This window comes from Haplochromis burtoni, unplaced genomic scaffold, assembly GCF_018398535.1.
Source record: "Haplochromis burtoni strain Fernald_Lab_line unplaced genomic scaffold, NCSU_Asbu1 Contig_14, whole genome shotgun sequence".
Classification (NCBI taxonomy): Eukaryota; Metazoa; Chordata; class Actinopteri; order Cichliformes; family Cichlidae; genus Haplochromis; species Haplochromis burtoni.
Genome location: NW_024582375.1, coordinates 2,175,978 through 2,192,405, shown reverse-complemented (window position 1 = coordinate 2,192,405; position 16,428 = coordinate 2,175,978). Strand labels below are relative to the sequence as shown.

The window sequence follows — 16,428 nt, the reverse complement described above, 5'->3', positions numbered from 1 at the left end:
TTCCCTTGGTTTCCTTCCATAGAAGGTTTTTACGTCCATGTCCTGTAATTATGAGTAGATTGTAAAGTAAAACACATTGACTATGATCATATAAATGCACACAAACACATCTCTACACACATATGCTAATGCATTATATTGCCTGAAAAAAATTAGGCTAACTGCACAGTGTTGCCTTGAGGCAACAAATGAAAATTAACAGTTTTACTGTATAAATAATTTTTAAAAAGTAGAACAGACAATCAAATATGTTTCTTAATATATTCATGCACATACAAGTATTTTTATATACATTTATTTCACTATAAACGTGTAAAATAGTTATCTTTATCTTGCCTCCTAATGGAGATGCCTCTCATGGAGTGCAGCTTGCAGAAAGGGGTCCTCCCCGCCCCAAAAATAAAGTCACACCACCTTCAACTCATCATTTTATTGGAAAGATATGTGCCTGGTAGCATTATTTGAGAAAATTTTTTTAAAAAAAGAACGTTTTTTGTTTTTTTTTTTGTTTGAAGGGCCAGTGTAAGGCATGGAAATGTGGTTTGTTGCCTCAGGGCAAAACTATGCAGTAGAGGGTTAATATAAGCCACATAATATCTCGTCAAAATATCAAGTCGTTCCATTTGTAGTTTGTCCTCACCAGGACACCGTAAACGCGTTAAAATAACGCGGTGCCGTGTGGGTATTATATGGTATGTGTTTTTAGCTGCGAATACACAGACAGTCGACAATCCCTGCTAATATGTGAGCTTTAGAACACAGTATGTGTAGCCTTGTTTAAATCAATAATTTACTGTGTGCGGTTATCTTTCTGTTGTTTTGATAAGACCCGCCACAGACCATGGAGTGTTTTTTTACGCGTTTAGCATATGCACAGTAAAACTAGGCTACGATGCTAACGTAGCTTCCCTAAAGGACAGAAATGCACTTTAGTTAACTAAAGCTGCTGTACAGTTAAGCAATACTGCGTGAAGCATGAATGAACCTTGGTTTTAATGCAGTAATCGTTTAATATTTATCTTCTTTAAGTCAGAGGAATAAAAGCTGTTCTTTGTTTTCGACTGTAACGCTAAGTGTGTTGATTAACTGATTGAAAAGCTCGGGTAGCTGTAGCGACTGAGACAATGGACGAAAGTGCCGAAACTGCTGAAAACGACGACATTGTCATCATCGTGGAAAACGAGGCAGAAAGTTTACCAGCGGAAGAAGAGAGACTGAAACAGCAAGCCACATTCGGGCTCATGGATACGTGTCCTGTCTGCAAGTTGAGCTTTCACAACAGGGAGCCCAAACTTCTGCCGTGTCTCCACTCCTTCTGCAAGAGGTGCCTACCTGCCCCCTTCATGAGTGCCGAACCAAGACGCGACACCCAAGGCCAAGTTGACAACAGCAAGTCATGTGAGGAAAATTGGCTCACAGATAAAGTTTGTCTGTGATAAGCAAACCATGACGTTTTGATTATGTGTGGGCTATTCCACATCAATTCCCCCAAATTACTGTGTAGTCATGTAATGTTAGATTTATCGGGAGGCGCACAGTGGGTTAGGTGGAAGGTTACTGCGTGGAGTTAAAAGGGGTCTAGTCTAAATCGGGCATCAGTATGGAGCGGAACAGTCCGTGTCCATAAAGGAGAGCAGTTTTCTGTGATCTTTTGTCCCTTATTGACTCAGCTCCTGCTGTCTCTCCACTCCAGCCTCTAGACTTTGGCCAATGATGTTGAAAGGTTTGTTGGTCCTGCTGTCATCTCTAGGACTGACAATTGTCCCCGCTCCCCCAAACATGCGCACACACACATACACTGAAATGGATAACAGCTACTACAGATTGATAGATAATCTCCAGCATTATGCTGCACACTTTAATATGTCTTAAAGATATGAGAGTTTGAAAATTGCAACAAAAAAGTTCCAAGTTTTAATAAATAAACACAATAAACAAGTGATATAAAAATATGAATTTTTAAAAATTAATTTTAGGGAAGTAGGGAAGAACATTATCACAATTTTTTGAAATGTTACTACTAGAGTCAAAGTCTATATAGAAAAGTCTAATTGAAATTGTTATTTTTTTGAAGTATCACAATAAACTTCATGGTATAAATACACCTCATGTCTGTTAACATATCTGATTCAGCCCCCTATATTTGAAATGGCTCTTTCTACAAGCCTTAAAAGATAAAAATGCAATCATTACTATTAAATTTTTAACACACACACACATACATATATGTGTATATATATATGTATGTATATGTATATATATGTATATATGTGTGTATAGTGCTTAACTCATTTATTAGCCCATCACCCAATGTAAAGTTTATGCCACAGCTGCCGTAAATTAGCAGTAGTGATAATTACCAAAATCATTTTTTTATCTATCTGTAAGGGTTAATCCACCAGAATGCGTACGCTCTTTACTCAAAATTATATTGTTATTGCTGAAATATAATTTTTCTTGTTATGGATGAATTTTCAAATTGACTGTTTTACAAAAACAGGCATTATTATTTTTTGATTTAGATGCCAAATCACAGCTATTTGCTTACATTCCTGAGCAGAAAAATTCGTTTTAGTTATGCTTGATTTATTTCTGACTCCATAGAAGTCCACTGTGTCATCTCAGTTTCTCTGCAGCAGTTTCAAACTGTTCTTTCTGTTTTTGAAACAGGCTTAATTAGCGCTGATAATACGACCTTTACAATCAGTTGATTTAAAAGAGTCTTCATTACAGTATTATTTAGACATCATATAGATCTCATGCAGTTCTGCATTATCCTGTAAATAAAGTCCTTAAAGGGAGAAAATCAAGAGTAGAACCAGACTGTCTGAAATGGAGTGTTTAGAGCAGTCTGAGGGATGAGCTTTGTTTTAAGCGGCCGTGTTTCGTATGGTGTTTTTTGAGCTAATGTCTTTAGTAATGTCTGTGTTCACTCCAGTGGTGGGCATTCGATGTCCAGTATGCAGACAAGAGTGCTGGGAGATGGATGTGCTGGACAATTTCTTTGTAAAGGATTCTGCCGAGGTGCCAAGCAGCACTGTGGAGAAAACCACGCAGGTTAGTCGTTGAGCTTATAACCTGAGCTGTTCCTTTCCCTGAGCTTTGATTTTATTGTGATACCACATTCCTGTAACTACACAACTGATTTTATTTTTACCCTTCCATTGTTTTTTGTCTTTAAAGGTGTGCATGAGCTGTGATGACAACACAGAGGCAACAGGTTACTGTGTGGAGTGCGTGGAGTTTCTGTGTGTCACGTGCATTGAGGCACACCAGAGGGTTAAGTTTACCAGGGACCACACCATACGCCAGAAGGAGGAGATGTCTCCAGGTATTTTCTTTCCAGGAAAGCCACCTGTTTTTCCTGTAATTGTTAACATGGTGATTCTTCTCCGTGACATTCCTGATCCGTGATGTTACGCTTCCCTCTTTGTTTATACACCAGATGCTGTCAGCCTATCCACACAGAGACCCGTCTTTTGTGACATCCACAAGCAGGAACCACTGAAGCTGTTTTGTGAGACTTGTGACCGACTTACCTGCCGAGACTGTCAGCTCCTTAAGCACAAAGATCACAAGTATGGAGAATGTATTTCTCTATTCACAGTAGGTTTATAGCTGTTTAAGACAATTGTGTTGCAGCACAATTAAGTGCATTGTGGTTAAGCCTGCCACAGCTTTTAAACACACAATTTTTCCATGTTGTGATGTTTGATAGCAGGTGTCTATTTGTACCTGATTATTCATGCTTAACCATCTTTGTGTTTAGCTACCAGTTTTTAGAGGATGCATACAGAAACCACAGGCAGTGTCTCGAGACCATGACGCAGCAGCTGCAAGAGAAAAGAAAAGCCATCGAGGAAGTATCCAGCTGCATCAACGGCGGGTAAATTTACCCTGCACAGCTGGAGCTTGATCAGAGAACCTGTTTTAGCTCCACTGCAGATATAAAGCGTTTTGCCATAAAAAATATTGAAGTGGAAAATTGAGCTGTATGAATTTAGGATTTTGGTTTTAATTAAATTAAAAGGGATTTCCACTTGATTTATATTCTTGGATTCCACTCCAGTAGCTTTACGTGAGTTGCTGTTTCAAGTCATCTTTATTTAACTTTTCCTGGGCCTCAATGCGGACTCTCAGTTGATCCGCTTTCTAAAATTAGCAGTTCCCCTTTAAACCATCCTTCCTTTGATTGGCTGCGCTTTGTAAACAGCAGTTGGGTGGGGCCGCTGTGCTCACAGCCAGCTCTGTGTGCTTGAGATGGCCATATTAACAACATCCACCTGCGTAGAGTCAAGAGTAGAAAACACTGTTTAAATCTGGAGCTTATGGCTGCAGGGAATTCTGGCATACACGATGACCTGATCGTTTAAAATTAACATGTGGAAAAGAAAAAGCATAATAAAGTCCCTTAAAGATTAGACTGAAATAAAATCCAGATTAATGTGAGCATTATATGAATTTCACTTCACAGACTGCAGCAAGTTGAGGAAAATCGGAAAGCTGTAACTAATGAAATAAAGAAGTCCATCTGTAACTTGATAATGGAGATCAACAGGAAGGGAAAGATTCTGGTTAACCAGCTTGAGGTACGTGTGACCTGATTTCTTTAGGTGTAGTGATGTTTGGGTTTCTTTTAATTTTAATTTTTTTTTTTTTTTAAATAAACTTACACATTTCCCCCCAGGCTTTAACTAAGGACCATGAGTTGGGTTTGAAAAAGCAGCAGGAAGAAGTCAACTCTCTAGGCAGGCACCTAGACCACGTCATTAGCTTCACCAAATGGGCCACAGCTAGCCACAGCGGGACAGCTCTGCTCTACTGCAAGAGACTGGTGTGTAACTTTTAGCATCAAACAGCAATGTGGATTACTGTACACTATAAAGTACATTGTAGCTATTACTTGTTTTTGGTCATTTTTCTAATATGTAATATTATCTGCAAAACTTGGTAATCTCAGTGACCTTAAAATGTCCCTGTCTTTTTCTCCTCCTCCTAGATCCTTTACCAGATCCATTACCTGATGAGAGCACACTGCAGTCCCTCCATCGTCCCTCAGAGCTCAGTTCGATTCCAGTGTCGCTCCGGTTTCTGGGCTACAAATGTAGACCTCGGTAAGGCTGTCAGCTGCTCTCATGTATAAGAGGCAATGTATACTGATGGTAGCAAGAACAAAAGCTAACTGGCTGCAGAACAGCACATTTGAAAGGATCATGTAAAAATTCAAATCCATTTTTATAGTGCCCGATCTCCACACTTTATAACATGAGGCAAAGACCCTACAGTAGAAAGGTTATGACTGGGTTGTTCTATGGTCAAGCATTTGATAACAGAAATAACTCCAAATTTTATGTGTACCTTTGCTCATTAGTGTTATTTATTCAACAAATTTACTGATGCTTTTTTTTGTATGTTTTTAAAAGTTCAAATTCAATTATGCTTATCAGTGCTGAAAGTGATTGTTGTAAATTTTATGCATTTACAGCTATGGTCTAAAATGGTTTAAAACATGGTAGTCATAGAGCCTTCGTCTCACATTTATTTTCATATTTGATGATGATGATCATGAATGAATGGTCCTAATTCTTGATAATCGTTTGCTCCCTTTCTTTAAAAACCAGATAACGTGCCAAATAAATTAAGATAGTCAGTTATAGTATGTCGTATTTAATTACTGTCAGCTGCCTGACAACAACAGAGCAACTAGTGTACAGATTCAACATTTTAGGTTTTACTTACCTGGATGATTGAGCATACATCAAGACAACTGGTTAAAAAATAAATGTGGAGATGTGGCTGTAAATATATTTTATAAAAGTCTCTGCACAGCTTAAGCATATAAGGACAAAAACACAAACCTGCAACCCCCACACTCAAAACTGGAGAATTTTTAGGTTGGGTAAATGTTGCATAAGATTAACATTGTTGTATTGAGTCATTTGTTATCTTGCTGATGCACATGCATGAACCTACATCAGTTGTGGTCAAAAGTTTACATGATTGATGATGATGATTAATGATGACTCACTATGGGCATGACTGTACTGGTAATTTTTGGTTTTGATGATTTCTTTGAACTGTTCTTTTTGCAGGATGCAATGATTCGTACAGCATCCATCTTTAACGATTTAGGGAAAAAGAATTGGGCGCACAAGTTTGAATTTATTCCGGATTTTCTCTAATCTACACTGGGCATAGATACAGACTTAAATACATATAAACACCCCCCACTAACATCTGGTTAAATGTCCCTTAAGAAGTTGCACCTCAACCAGAAGCTTGAACAAGTTTCTGGCGTAATTCTGGCTGGATATTTGACAACTGTTTTTGGCAAAATTGTTATATGTCGTTTAAATTGGTTCATTTCATGGCACAGGGCCCGGCCTTTAAGCATAGTACACAAATTTTCAGTATAGTTGAGGCTTTGGGAAGCTTAAGGCTAGCCTGCTTTATCCATTTCAGATTTGGAATGGCTTGTTTGGGATGATTGTCCTGTTGGAACACCCAGCTATTTCAACCGTCTAGCTGATGATCAGAGTTGAAGCTGATGAATTTGTAGGAAAGTCCTGCTCCTTTGGTATTCTAACCAAGCTGTACAATAAACCAGTAACACTGACAGCAAAACAGTTCCAGAGCATCATGCTGCAACCACCGTACTTGACAAGTGCTGCGGTGTTCATTGCTATGAAAGCCTTATCTTTACTAGTCCAAACATACGCCTTGTTTTTGAGGCCAATTAGATAAAACTTTGTCTCGTCTGACCATAAAACTTCTCCCCAGAAAGCGTCCAAGTTGTCCACATGGACAGCTGCAAGTTTCAGTTGAGCCTGAAGGTGTCGATTTTGGAGGAGAGGTTTCTTTCTTGGTCATCACCCTCTCAGTCCATGGCAATGTTAAAGTTATTTCACTGTTTCCAGTTTATCTGACCATCAGCACATAAGAGCTGCCTCAGTCACTCCATCATCCAATCAGAGAAATGGTGACATTAGTCTGATGTTCAGACTGTTGTCATATTGAGTCATTTGGTATCCTACTGATTAATATTCGTGGACTTCTTTGGGTTATTTAGGTTCCATAAATTGGGGATGGTGGCATAAACTGCATGAAGAAAAAAAAATAGTTCTGCGTCTTCGGTTTATGTAGTAGTTTGTCTTTTTTGGGGCAGGTTCCCTGGTAGTAGAAAGAGGCCCCAGTAGGCCACCGATCACCAACCACCAGGCAGGTCCCAGAGCAGAAGCACCCACTGGAGCTCTTTCACTTTCAGCTCAGCAGCGACAGAGCACACTCGCTCAGCTCCAGATGCAGGTAAAGGGATCTTTCAAGCTGTCCTTGGCTGCCTAAGAATGAAATGTAGTCAGAGATATTCTTAAATATTGTGGACTTTTCTACATACTGTAGGCTTTTAATCTTGCCGAATACTCCTTTGATCAAGGTTGACAAGCTTTCCCAACAGCACCCCAGGGGGCCCCCTCCTAACTCGTGGTCATGGCACCAAAACGTCAGGCTACCTGGCCCCCCACCACCAACCAGACCTATCCATGGAGGTTCCTCTCCCTCTCAAGGTGTCCCCAACATGGTACAGCAAGGACGCAGGTATGGAAGTTCCCACCCCAACCCTCGAAGCCCCACATCATCTCTGCTTAACAACATGAGCTTCCCAGCTGCTCAGGTACGTCAGGTTGTGAGGTTTTGTTAAATTTAAGTACATCAGTGTTTGTTTTTCCTTTACTAAATGAAACAGTGGGACAAATTGATGCATTTTTTCTTTCTTTTTTAAATCTTTAAGTCTTTTAAGTGTTCTTTGAACTTGTCTTTTCTACATATAGTCTTTGAGAGATCTGATCCATACCTCCAGCTTCCCCCCTAAACCTACAGATGGGTCACAGGGTGTTTCCCGCTTTCCACAGCCTCTCACGTCTGGAGCAGCTACACAGATGTCACTGCACCAGGTTTGTAGGACCGTTATCATAAAGATTTTCAGTCTGACACAATATGAGTCCAGAAAGTGAAAGCATTTGCTGATAACTGAACTTTGTTTGGCGTTGTTTCCTTTAGAGATGCCTACCAGAGTCATCTTTCCTCAAGAGGAGTGAACCTGGTGGATCGGTCCCCTCCATCACTGTCTCTGTACCCAAACCCAATTTCCCTCCTATTCTAGCTTCAGCAACTGCTGACAAAACAACCATGCTTAATCACATGGCAGGTCATTATCTGTACATTGATCTTTTCATTTACAAAAAATGGCTTTTAAGGTCTGAAGTTGAGTTAAAAGCTCCATTTTGGGATTGGTTTTCAAATAAATGAAAAAATTGCCTCCTTTTAAAGGTCGAGGGAGGCTGAATTCCCCCATGGCAAAACCGTCATCTTCAGACAGAAGCACAGGGTAAGAAGTGAGCAGAGCATCTGTCACAGTGCTACTTAATCCTGTAGTTTATTATTGTGATCATGGATTAACTGTGAATGTATAGCAGACTTTTTTTTTCTTTAAAAAAAAAAATCAAACACTGCTCTGTGGGAATCTGTATTGAAGGACGACTTCTTGGAAGCAGACTGCCGAGCCACCATCAGCTCCTGCATTAAAGCGACGAAGGAGAACCTCTCCGGGTCCTGTTATTGTCATAAAGGACGAACCTGAGGACGACGACGAAGTCCGTTTCGTAAGAGTGGAATTTATAAACTTAGGATATTTACAGATTTGCCATTTTGATCCAAATGTATCATTCCTAAAACGTATTAAAAATTGATCTTTGACATGTTACCGGCCCATTTTCAAAAAAGGTGGTTATTCTTTTTGAAATATAAACCGTCTGTGGATAAGAGACAAAGTTGAGAATCAACACAGAATGCTTGTGACTACACAGTATTATAAATACAGTGTATAGTTATACAGTATACAAACAGGCAAATCTGTAGTGAAAATCACTGCATCTGATTGACAACTCACTGAAAACTATTGTTGGTATCCAGACAATGCAAAGGGTAAGTCTTGCATGCAAAGAAAATATAAGTAAATAATATAGCAGTCAGGCTATAATAACTCAAGCCTAACTGCTCAACACTGCTTTTACCTTTTGAAGTTCAGGCTCTGGCTGCCGGGCTGGGTTCAGCATATAATCAGATTTAACAAAGCTTTGTGTTAGCATGCCATTTGTGGAGCTGCTTGTAGAGACTGAGTTTTGTTAGCAGTATTAAACAGTTGTATCTGTTCTGCATGCAGCTTGCATTTCACCTTTCATACAGTAAAAATAGAAGTAATGCCCATATATCCGCTGTAGACCGTTGCACTTCATCTGACTTTAGCGCAAATGGGCAGGAAGGAAAAAGCTTTTTATTTGCCTAGAGTGCAGATAACTGGAGAACCTTTTGCAATGCCAGTAAGAAAATAATTGTAAATTTTGCATAATTACTGAATCTAGTACATTATTGCATTACTGAAAATGTAAAGTGATTACAATAACTTGTTACTTTGGTATGTGCAACACTCAACTCAACTGAGCAGTAACCTCGATCTCCTTGATGCCAGCTTATTCTGATAAAACTGATATACAGCAGCAGCGTTTAAGCTACCAGTTTATGCACACATCCCTGCTGGGAAACTTGTCATGTTTTAAAAGATCAAGAATTGAAATTCATTTCCAGGAGTCTTCTGTCCTGAATTGAGAAAGCATTCAGCTCACCATTGGAGAAAAGTTCAAATTCCAAAATGTGTGACAGTATAGAGAAGCATAATGCTCAGACATGTGAATGCACCAGTGTGGTTTTTCTTTTTTTAGGACTTCCTAATTTTAGCAAGACAATCCTAAAACACATTCTGCTCATATTACAACAGCATGGCTCCAAAGTAAAACGTTAAACTGGCCTATCAGCAGTCCAGACCTATCATCCATTGGAAAATCTTTGGCAAAAATGGCCTGAACTTATTGAGCATTTATCAAATAACTATGAGAAAACATTACTGCTCTCAAAAACACAGCTGGTGGTCTCACTTCCCAAACACAAAGGAGCAGGGATGCAGTATTAGTACAGTAGTAGTGGTGATTTTGGCAGCATGTTGCTTGCATCAAATTTAAAATGTTTTCATTTTTAACCCTTATCTGTAAAAGACTGAGCATCCAAGTTTGTGAATGCCAGAACTTGAGAAAAAGGCGACATAGGATTATTGCATCTGCTAGGAGGCTGAGGGATACCACTGGCTTCCGCTGCTATTTTACATTAGTTCAGCCTCAAAATCATTGCTCCTTTTTCACTCTCTCCCACCTACAGGTGCAGTCCAGCATCGGCTCTAGCCTGCCAGATAGCAGCACTGGAGCACAGTCTAAGCCCCGGCAGCTGCAGAAGGTCTCCCCACCAGCACCACCCCCTGGATCAGACTCCAAAGACAGGCGTCCTCAGCCCCAATCGCAGCCAGAGTCTGAAAAGAGAGCCGAGCCCGAAGAAGATCCTAATGAGGACTGGTGCGCTGTCTGTCAGAACGGAGGAGAACTGCTCTGCTGCGACAAGTGTCCCAAAGTTTTTCATCTGGCCTGTCACATTCCCACTCTGAATGAATCCCCCAGGTGAGAGATGCCTTTTTGGGATCATGCATAGACCACATGAATAAACAAGAGGTGGACAGGGTGCATGAGGAGGAGTGCATTTCATCCCTAAAACCTCTGTTAGACTATTTTAGCTGGTCTGAACATTGTGTAGTTGAAATGGTTATTGCCTGTAATAGTTGTTGTATATAAAGCATATTGGACCATCAACATCATAATAAAATACATATTTTTTTTCTTCAACCATTCTGAAATAAAAAAAAAATTCTGTACCTTCCACCTTTTTATCTTTATAGAATAAATGTAGAAATTGGTCTTAAATCCATTCTCCGTTTGGCATTGATGAAGTCTAAAATCTCTCTGTTGAGCGCATGGTTATTATTCTTGCCCATAGTTAGCTTGTTAGTCTGTGCAGGCTGCTCTATGCAGATAAAATGTTAATCTTATTCAGCAACAGGTGTCCAATCATTGGGCGTTTCCTAACTGCTTTTCTTCATCGTACATCTTTCCTCAGCGGCGAGTGGTTCTGTTCATTCTGCCGAGACCTTGTCTCTCCCGAGATGGAGTACGACTGTGACAGCAAGGATGCCCCCATCTCTGAAAAGTTTCCACCTGTTGACAGAAGGGTATGCTAATCAAGCTGCCATTTACATTTATGTCCACGAATTAGTTTCAGTCCTTCAGCCTGCACCCTCTGTTTTACAACTGAAAAGATTTTAGTTTGAGTTTCTAGTGCATTGTATCATAGTTTCTTTTCTTTTTAGTACATACTGGGAAAAACGAAAGGTCTGACTTGCCATGAAAAACATGTCTTACAACAGCGGTCTCCAACCTTTTTTGCACCACGGACTGGTTTATGTCCGACAATATTTTCACGGACCAGCCTTTATGGTGTCGCGGATAAATAAAATGAAATAAAACCAGTACCGGTACCAAAAAAACAGAAGATGAATTCATAACACACGGGAAAAGACCCAGGGAAATTGAGTTGATGATAAAAATTATTTTAAAAAATAACGATTAAAATCATAAATTTCACACCCGAGCCTAAATTCTTGCGGCCCAGTACCGAACGACGCACGGACCGGTACCAGTCCGTGACCCGGGGGTTGGGGACCGCTGTCTTACAACTATAATTTGGTTATTTAACAGCAGCAGGTCAGGTTGGATTTAAAAAGAGCATCAAAAAAGTCTGAGCCTGTTAAAAGTCTCATTGGAGATAGATTTCCTGCTCTGTGGGGGGAAAATGGTTAAATGACTTCAGAATAGCATTTCATAATGTTCTCATGTCCCTGAAGCAACATTGTTGCTGTTCATAGGGACAGCAACAATGTTGCTTCTGAACCCAAAGTTATGTAAGATCTCTCTGGTCTCTATCATTTAAAATCAATGAAACTGCATTCCAAAGAGGCTAAAGAGGAGAGGGGACAGGCCAGTGCACTGTTGGTGCAGCAGCTAATATCTGCAATGGTTTTGTGGTATATTAGTGCTAATGGCTCAGGTTAAAATCACAGACGTGAAAGCTGAACAACTTTATCAGGCAAACATCTCCAAACACAGCCAACCTAAATGGGTATCACTGTCAACATTGCCTTAAAAAAACATCTAGCACTGACCAAAGTGTGAACATAAAATAAAAAGCCATCCATCCTGGCCATCCAGCGTAGATGTTAGTGAAACTGTTGGGAAGACAACGTTGGAGAAACGTGAACATTTTATTTGTACTGTATAATCTGCAGATTCTGACAGAAATCTGCAACTATCCTTTGAAGCACCGCTCCTCTCTAAAGCAGCAATAAGGATAATTATTAGGTTATTTACATTGTTATGTAAATAACAAAATAACTTAAAGCAAAAATTGGGAAACGTAAAATCCGAAGTCTTTATATTAAGGGTCATCAGTCAAACAATATTGTTTGGTCTGGTTCTAAACAGAGAGACTTCTTGTGTGACGTCTTCTTTTGCGCCTGCACTAGAGCGCGTTTGCTGTCGCATTTTATTTGTAGTGTGAACAAGCAGGCAAAAAATCGGATTTGATCAAAAAATCAGAATTGAGCATTAACTGCAGTGTGAACGTAGCCTAAGTGACAAACATGCCAAGCCTTATTTAAACTGTGATGTGATGCAGAATTTTTCTTTAATCAATATTTGATGTGTTGTCTTTGTACTTTGTACATTTTTTCAATTAAATTGTAAGATTTACATTTTTACAAATTTTCACCGTTTTGTTTTTTAAACTTTACACAAAGTTTTACATTTTTTTAAATCTAGAAATGTGAGAGGCTGCTTCTTCGTCTTTTCTGCAACGACTTCAGCACCGACTTCCAGCAACCAGCTTCTCCTTCAGTAAGATGCATTCAATGTTCAGTCAAAACTTCCGTAGAGCATTCTGATATGTTATTTATGTTATTTTATTTTAGATATGTTATTTTACGGTGCTATTATTTCAAGTAAAATGAGGCAAAAAAAATCTATAAATTTTTATTTACTATAATAAGTGGGGTTTTTATTCCCACTTTTGCCAATGTGTTACTTTTTTCTCGTGTACTTTTTCATTTTACTCATTCCACTCTCAGTAACTTTATATAAATTCTGTTGTAACTATCTTCTCATATGAAAGTGATTCATAACTTTTGAGAGAGTTTCACACAACACTTGGATTAGGTGCTCAACTTTTATTGTTCTTCTTCTAAACGTAGGAGACGAGACGGTACAAAGAACTTATAAAGACCCCGATGGATTTGTCAATAGTAAAGAGGAAGCTGGAGTCAAAGGCAAAAGACGGTGAAAGTTATGTCAGTCCTGAGGGCTTTGTTGCAGATGTCAGGCTCATATTTTTCAACTGTGCCAAGTATTATAAGGTTGGTCTTATTATTTTTATTATTATTTTATTTTTTAAAATACCAGTCATGCTTTATTTAATTGATATTTCCTTTATTTTGCTTTAACTGAAATTTTGTTTTTTACCAGCCAACCTCAGAGGTCGGCAGTGCGGGTTTGTACCTGGAGGACTATTTCGAGGAGCAGCTGAAGCTCATTTACCCAGACAGGGTCTTCCCCGGTGGGAGGGAAGAACAGATGATCCCCCCTTTAGAGGACGAGATAGACGAGGAAGAGGAGATGATGGAGGACGGTGCGGCTGACGTTAAAGATAAGCCACAAAGCCCTGCAGAAAAGGGGATCCCCCCAGTAGAGGAAGACACAGCTCCTCTAGAAGACAGAACAGCACCAGCAGCAAAGGAAAAGTCGGACGCTGAAACGAGCGAGAAGATGACGGGCAAAGCGACAGCTGCCACAGAGGGAGACGCACCTCCTGCAGACGAAGTAAAGCAGGAAAATGTTGCTGTTGTAAAACAGGCGGAAAGCTCTCCAGCAACTCAGAGCGACACAAAAGACGGAGTAGCTTCCAGCTCCACAAAAGACGGAGTAGCTTCCAGCTCCACAAAAGAGGCGAAACCTCGGATTACTACGGACACAACAACAGAGCCACCTGAAGCTCCGCAGGAGACGTCTGCTTCTGTGGACACAGCCAAGGAGAAGCGATAGATGGATGTACAGCAGATAGGAAGAGGAACTGTTGATAATGACGATGGATGAGTCCAGTCTTCCACAGAAGGGGCCCCAGTGGGGACCTACATTTGCTGCAATCATGCCTTTGTTTGTTTGTGTTTTGTAGGATGAATGTTGTTTTTACGATTGTATTTTTATTTATGTTTTATTTGATGGGAATGGTGCAGATTAGCATAGTTTATAGAGATTGCTCAGCTATTATTTATAGTTGGGCTTTTAATAGGAAAAGAACTGCTGTACTAAATGGGCTTTAGTAGCAGTTATGCTTTAGATCCACAGCAAAGATCTACAAAGCTCTGTGTTCTTCTCTGAATGGACATTTGATATCTTGTAAAAGATTATATTCAGTGATGATGCCACTGAAAAGCACATAAATGACATTCTTTGTTCAATATGTACAGGTTATCAGTCGTCACGTTGCTCGTCACCTGTACAAAATAATGATGTAATTTGAAAGCAGCCAAAAATAAAAGTTTAAATTGGTAATGCATGTAGAATGTGTTAATGCTAACATTTCTGTTTAGGCTTTTACCTTCATGATCAAATAATGTTAAAATGCAATAGCTTTGTTTTAGTATGGTATTAACGCTACGTATGCAACAAATAAGTACTGTAGTTTCTGTACAGAAGGAAGTCCCACATTGATTGCAGTCAAACCATCTCTTGTGTTTCCACTTTCCACAGAGCAGTATTCTGTTGTTGGTATCGAGAAAAAAATGCTTCAGATTTCAGACGTCAGAATCTGTCGTCATTGTCATGTTTTACAAATTGTGCTCTACAAGATGAGAATGGCTCAAAAACTGACACAACATCATTAGCGTTAATATTCTCGCCTATATTGTTACTTTATTACTAATCAAGCATACTGTAAATAACTTAACAATGCTGAGCATAAAAATACCTGAATTTACAGTATTTGTAATAAACAGGGCTACATGAACATCTGGCTTGTGCTTGCGTCCCTCTGTGATAATCTGTTGGTTGTCATTTTAGAGTTCATGTTTTGGAGCTATGAACCGACGAGCCATTTGTCTACTGCAGTACATGCAGAAAAGCATCTCTAAATCTACAAAAGGGACAAATGGGCTGCAGCAGCAGAAGACCATGCTGGGTGCAACTCTGAAATGCGCGTGTTGTAGATTGTAATCGAATCTTTTATAAACCACCATCTCCATGCTAAGAAAATTGTTGTATCACTGGTTTAGATTGGTGATGGTGGTTTAAAGGTGTGTTATTTTTTATTATTATTATTTTCTTGGCACATTTTGGATCCCCCGTTAATCATTCTGTCATTTAAACACAGCCTACGTGAGTGTTGTTGCTGCCCATGTCCATCTGATTAGACACCATGTTTCTAAGATTTTTAGGGCCGAGTACAGTGGGGTCAATTTTATCTGAATTTATAAGCAAGAAGAGGATCGTCCAGTCTTTAACAGAAACTTTGTATGTAATTTTCAAACTTGACCCATTCAATCACAAAGTAAAAGCAGACTGACTCTGTGTTATTCCCATCTTATTACATCAAAGTCGCTCTGAAAGTAGCAACTGACGAGTGGTTGCAGATCTGGTCACAGTCATCGAAGTAACCATTTCAAAGGCATAGCCAGATTGTAAGTTCATTATACACTGGGTCAATAGTTTTGGTCATGGTGCAATCTTCAACCACTATTTTCCCGACTGTAGCGTTAAGTGGCCATTCGAGGAAAAGTTTTTGACCCTTCCAGATTAGCTTAATTTTTCAGTCCTTCAGGTTGCTCCACAAAATAGCACAGGCTGGTATATAGGACAGACTAAGACTCGGTTGGACCGTCTATACAAAGGATGGGCTATCTATACACCCGTTCGTGGTTTACTTTGGAAAACATGGCAGATAGTCACCCAAAAAAAGTAGAAAGGCGGGTAGTAGAACGAACCGACAAAAGAAAAGCAAGCACCAAAAGAAAACATGGTAATTGTAACCTAAAAACCCCCAGAAAGACACAGGACCAAAACTAACGGTCACATAAACCCTCCATAAGTCAACAATTTGTTATTTAACTGAAAAATCTATGAGGATTGCAAGCGTATTTGTTACAGTTTGGACACATTGGCATTATATTCATTTCCCCCCTACTCTTAGTGAGAAAGCAAAGCAGTTTTTTAAATTATTTGTAATCTTGATATTTGTTCTGAGATTTCTTGTTACATGTCTTTTAGAATATTAGGAGACCCCATAGACCACTAGATGGGGCTTTTAAGTTGCCCTTCACCATGTGAATACTGTTTGTATATTCATAAAGTAGTGATGGCATCTCACATACACAAAGTTTCCTTTTAATACATT

The 16,428-nt window shown here is 39.4% G+C and overlaps 1 protein-coding gene across 3 annotated transcripts; it reads left to right on the top strand.

The window, feature by feature from the left end:
- Positions 1-652: 652 nt before the first annotated feature.
- On the top strand, positions 653-15,045 carry trim24 (tripartite motif containing 24). 3 transcript variants are annotated; one of them, XM_005915670.3, is made up of 19 exons: positions 653-1,398; positions 2,939-3,057; positions 3,184-3,331; positions 3,446-3,578; positions 3,770-3,886; positions 4,475-4,589; positions 4,688-4,834; positions 5,000-5,114; positions 7,166-7,305; positions 7,454-7,669; positions 7,827-7,949; positions 8,056-8,203; positions 8,326-8,383; positions 8,531-8,657; positions 10,264-10,556; positions 11,050-11,161; positions 12,807-12,881; positions 13,235-13,396; positions 13,506-15,045. In XM_005915670.3, the coding sequence occupies exons 1-19, from the start codon at positions 1,125-1,127 to the stop codon at positions 14,079-14,081; spliced, it is 3,198 nt and encodes a 1,065-aa protein (XP_005915732.1). In that variant the 5' UTR covers positions 653-1,124; the 3' UTR covers positions 14,082-15,045. The 3 variants fall into 3 exon arrangements, with proteins under 3 accessions (XP_005915732.1, XP_005915731.1, XP_005915730.1); XM_005915669.3 differs by having other exon boundaries at positions 7,433-7,669; positions 8,531-8,648; XM_005915668.3 differs by having other exon boundaries at positions 654-1,398; positions 7,433-7,669.
- The last annotated feature ends 1,383 nt before the right edge of the window (positions 15,046-16,428 follow it).

Excerpts from the sequence above, each read along its gene's own strand:
- trim24 (XM_005915668.3), top strand. The coding sequence starts at position 1,125 with ATGGACGAAAGTGCCGAAACTGCTGAAAACGACGACATTGTCATCATC. Across the intron at positions 1,399-2,938 it reads AGTTGACAACAGCAAGTCAT|TGGTGGGCATTCGATGTCCA; the intron begins GTGAGGAAAATT and ends TGTTCACTCCAG. Across the intron at positions 8,204-8,325 it reads CATGCTTAATCACATGGCAG|GTCGAGGGAGGCTGAATTCC; the intron begins GTCATTATCTGT and ends CTCCTTTTAAAG.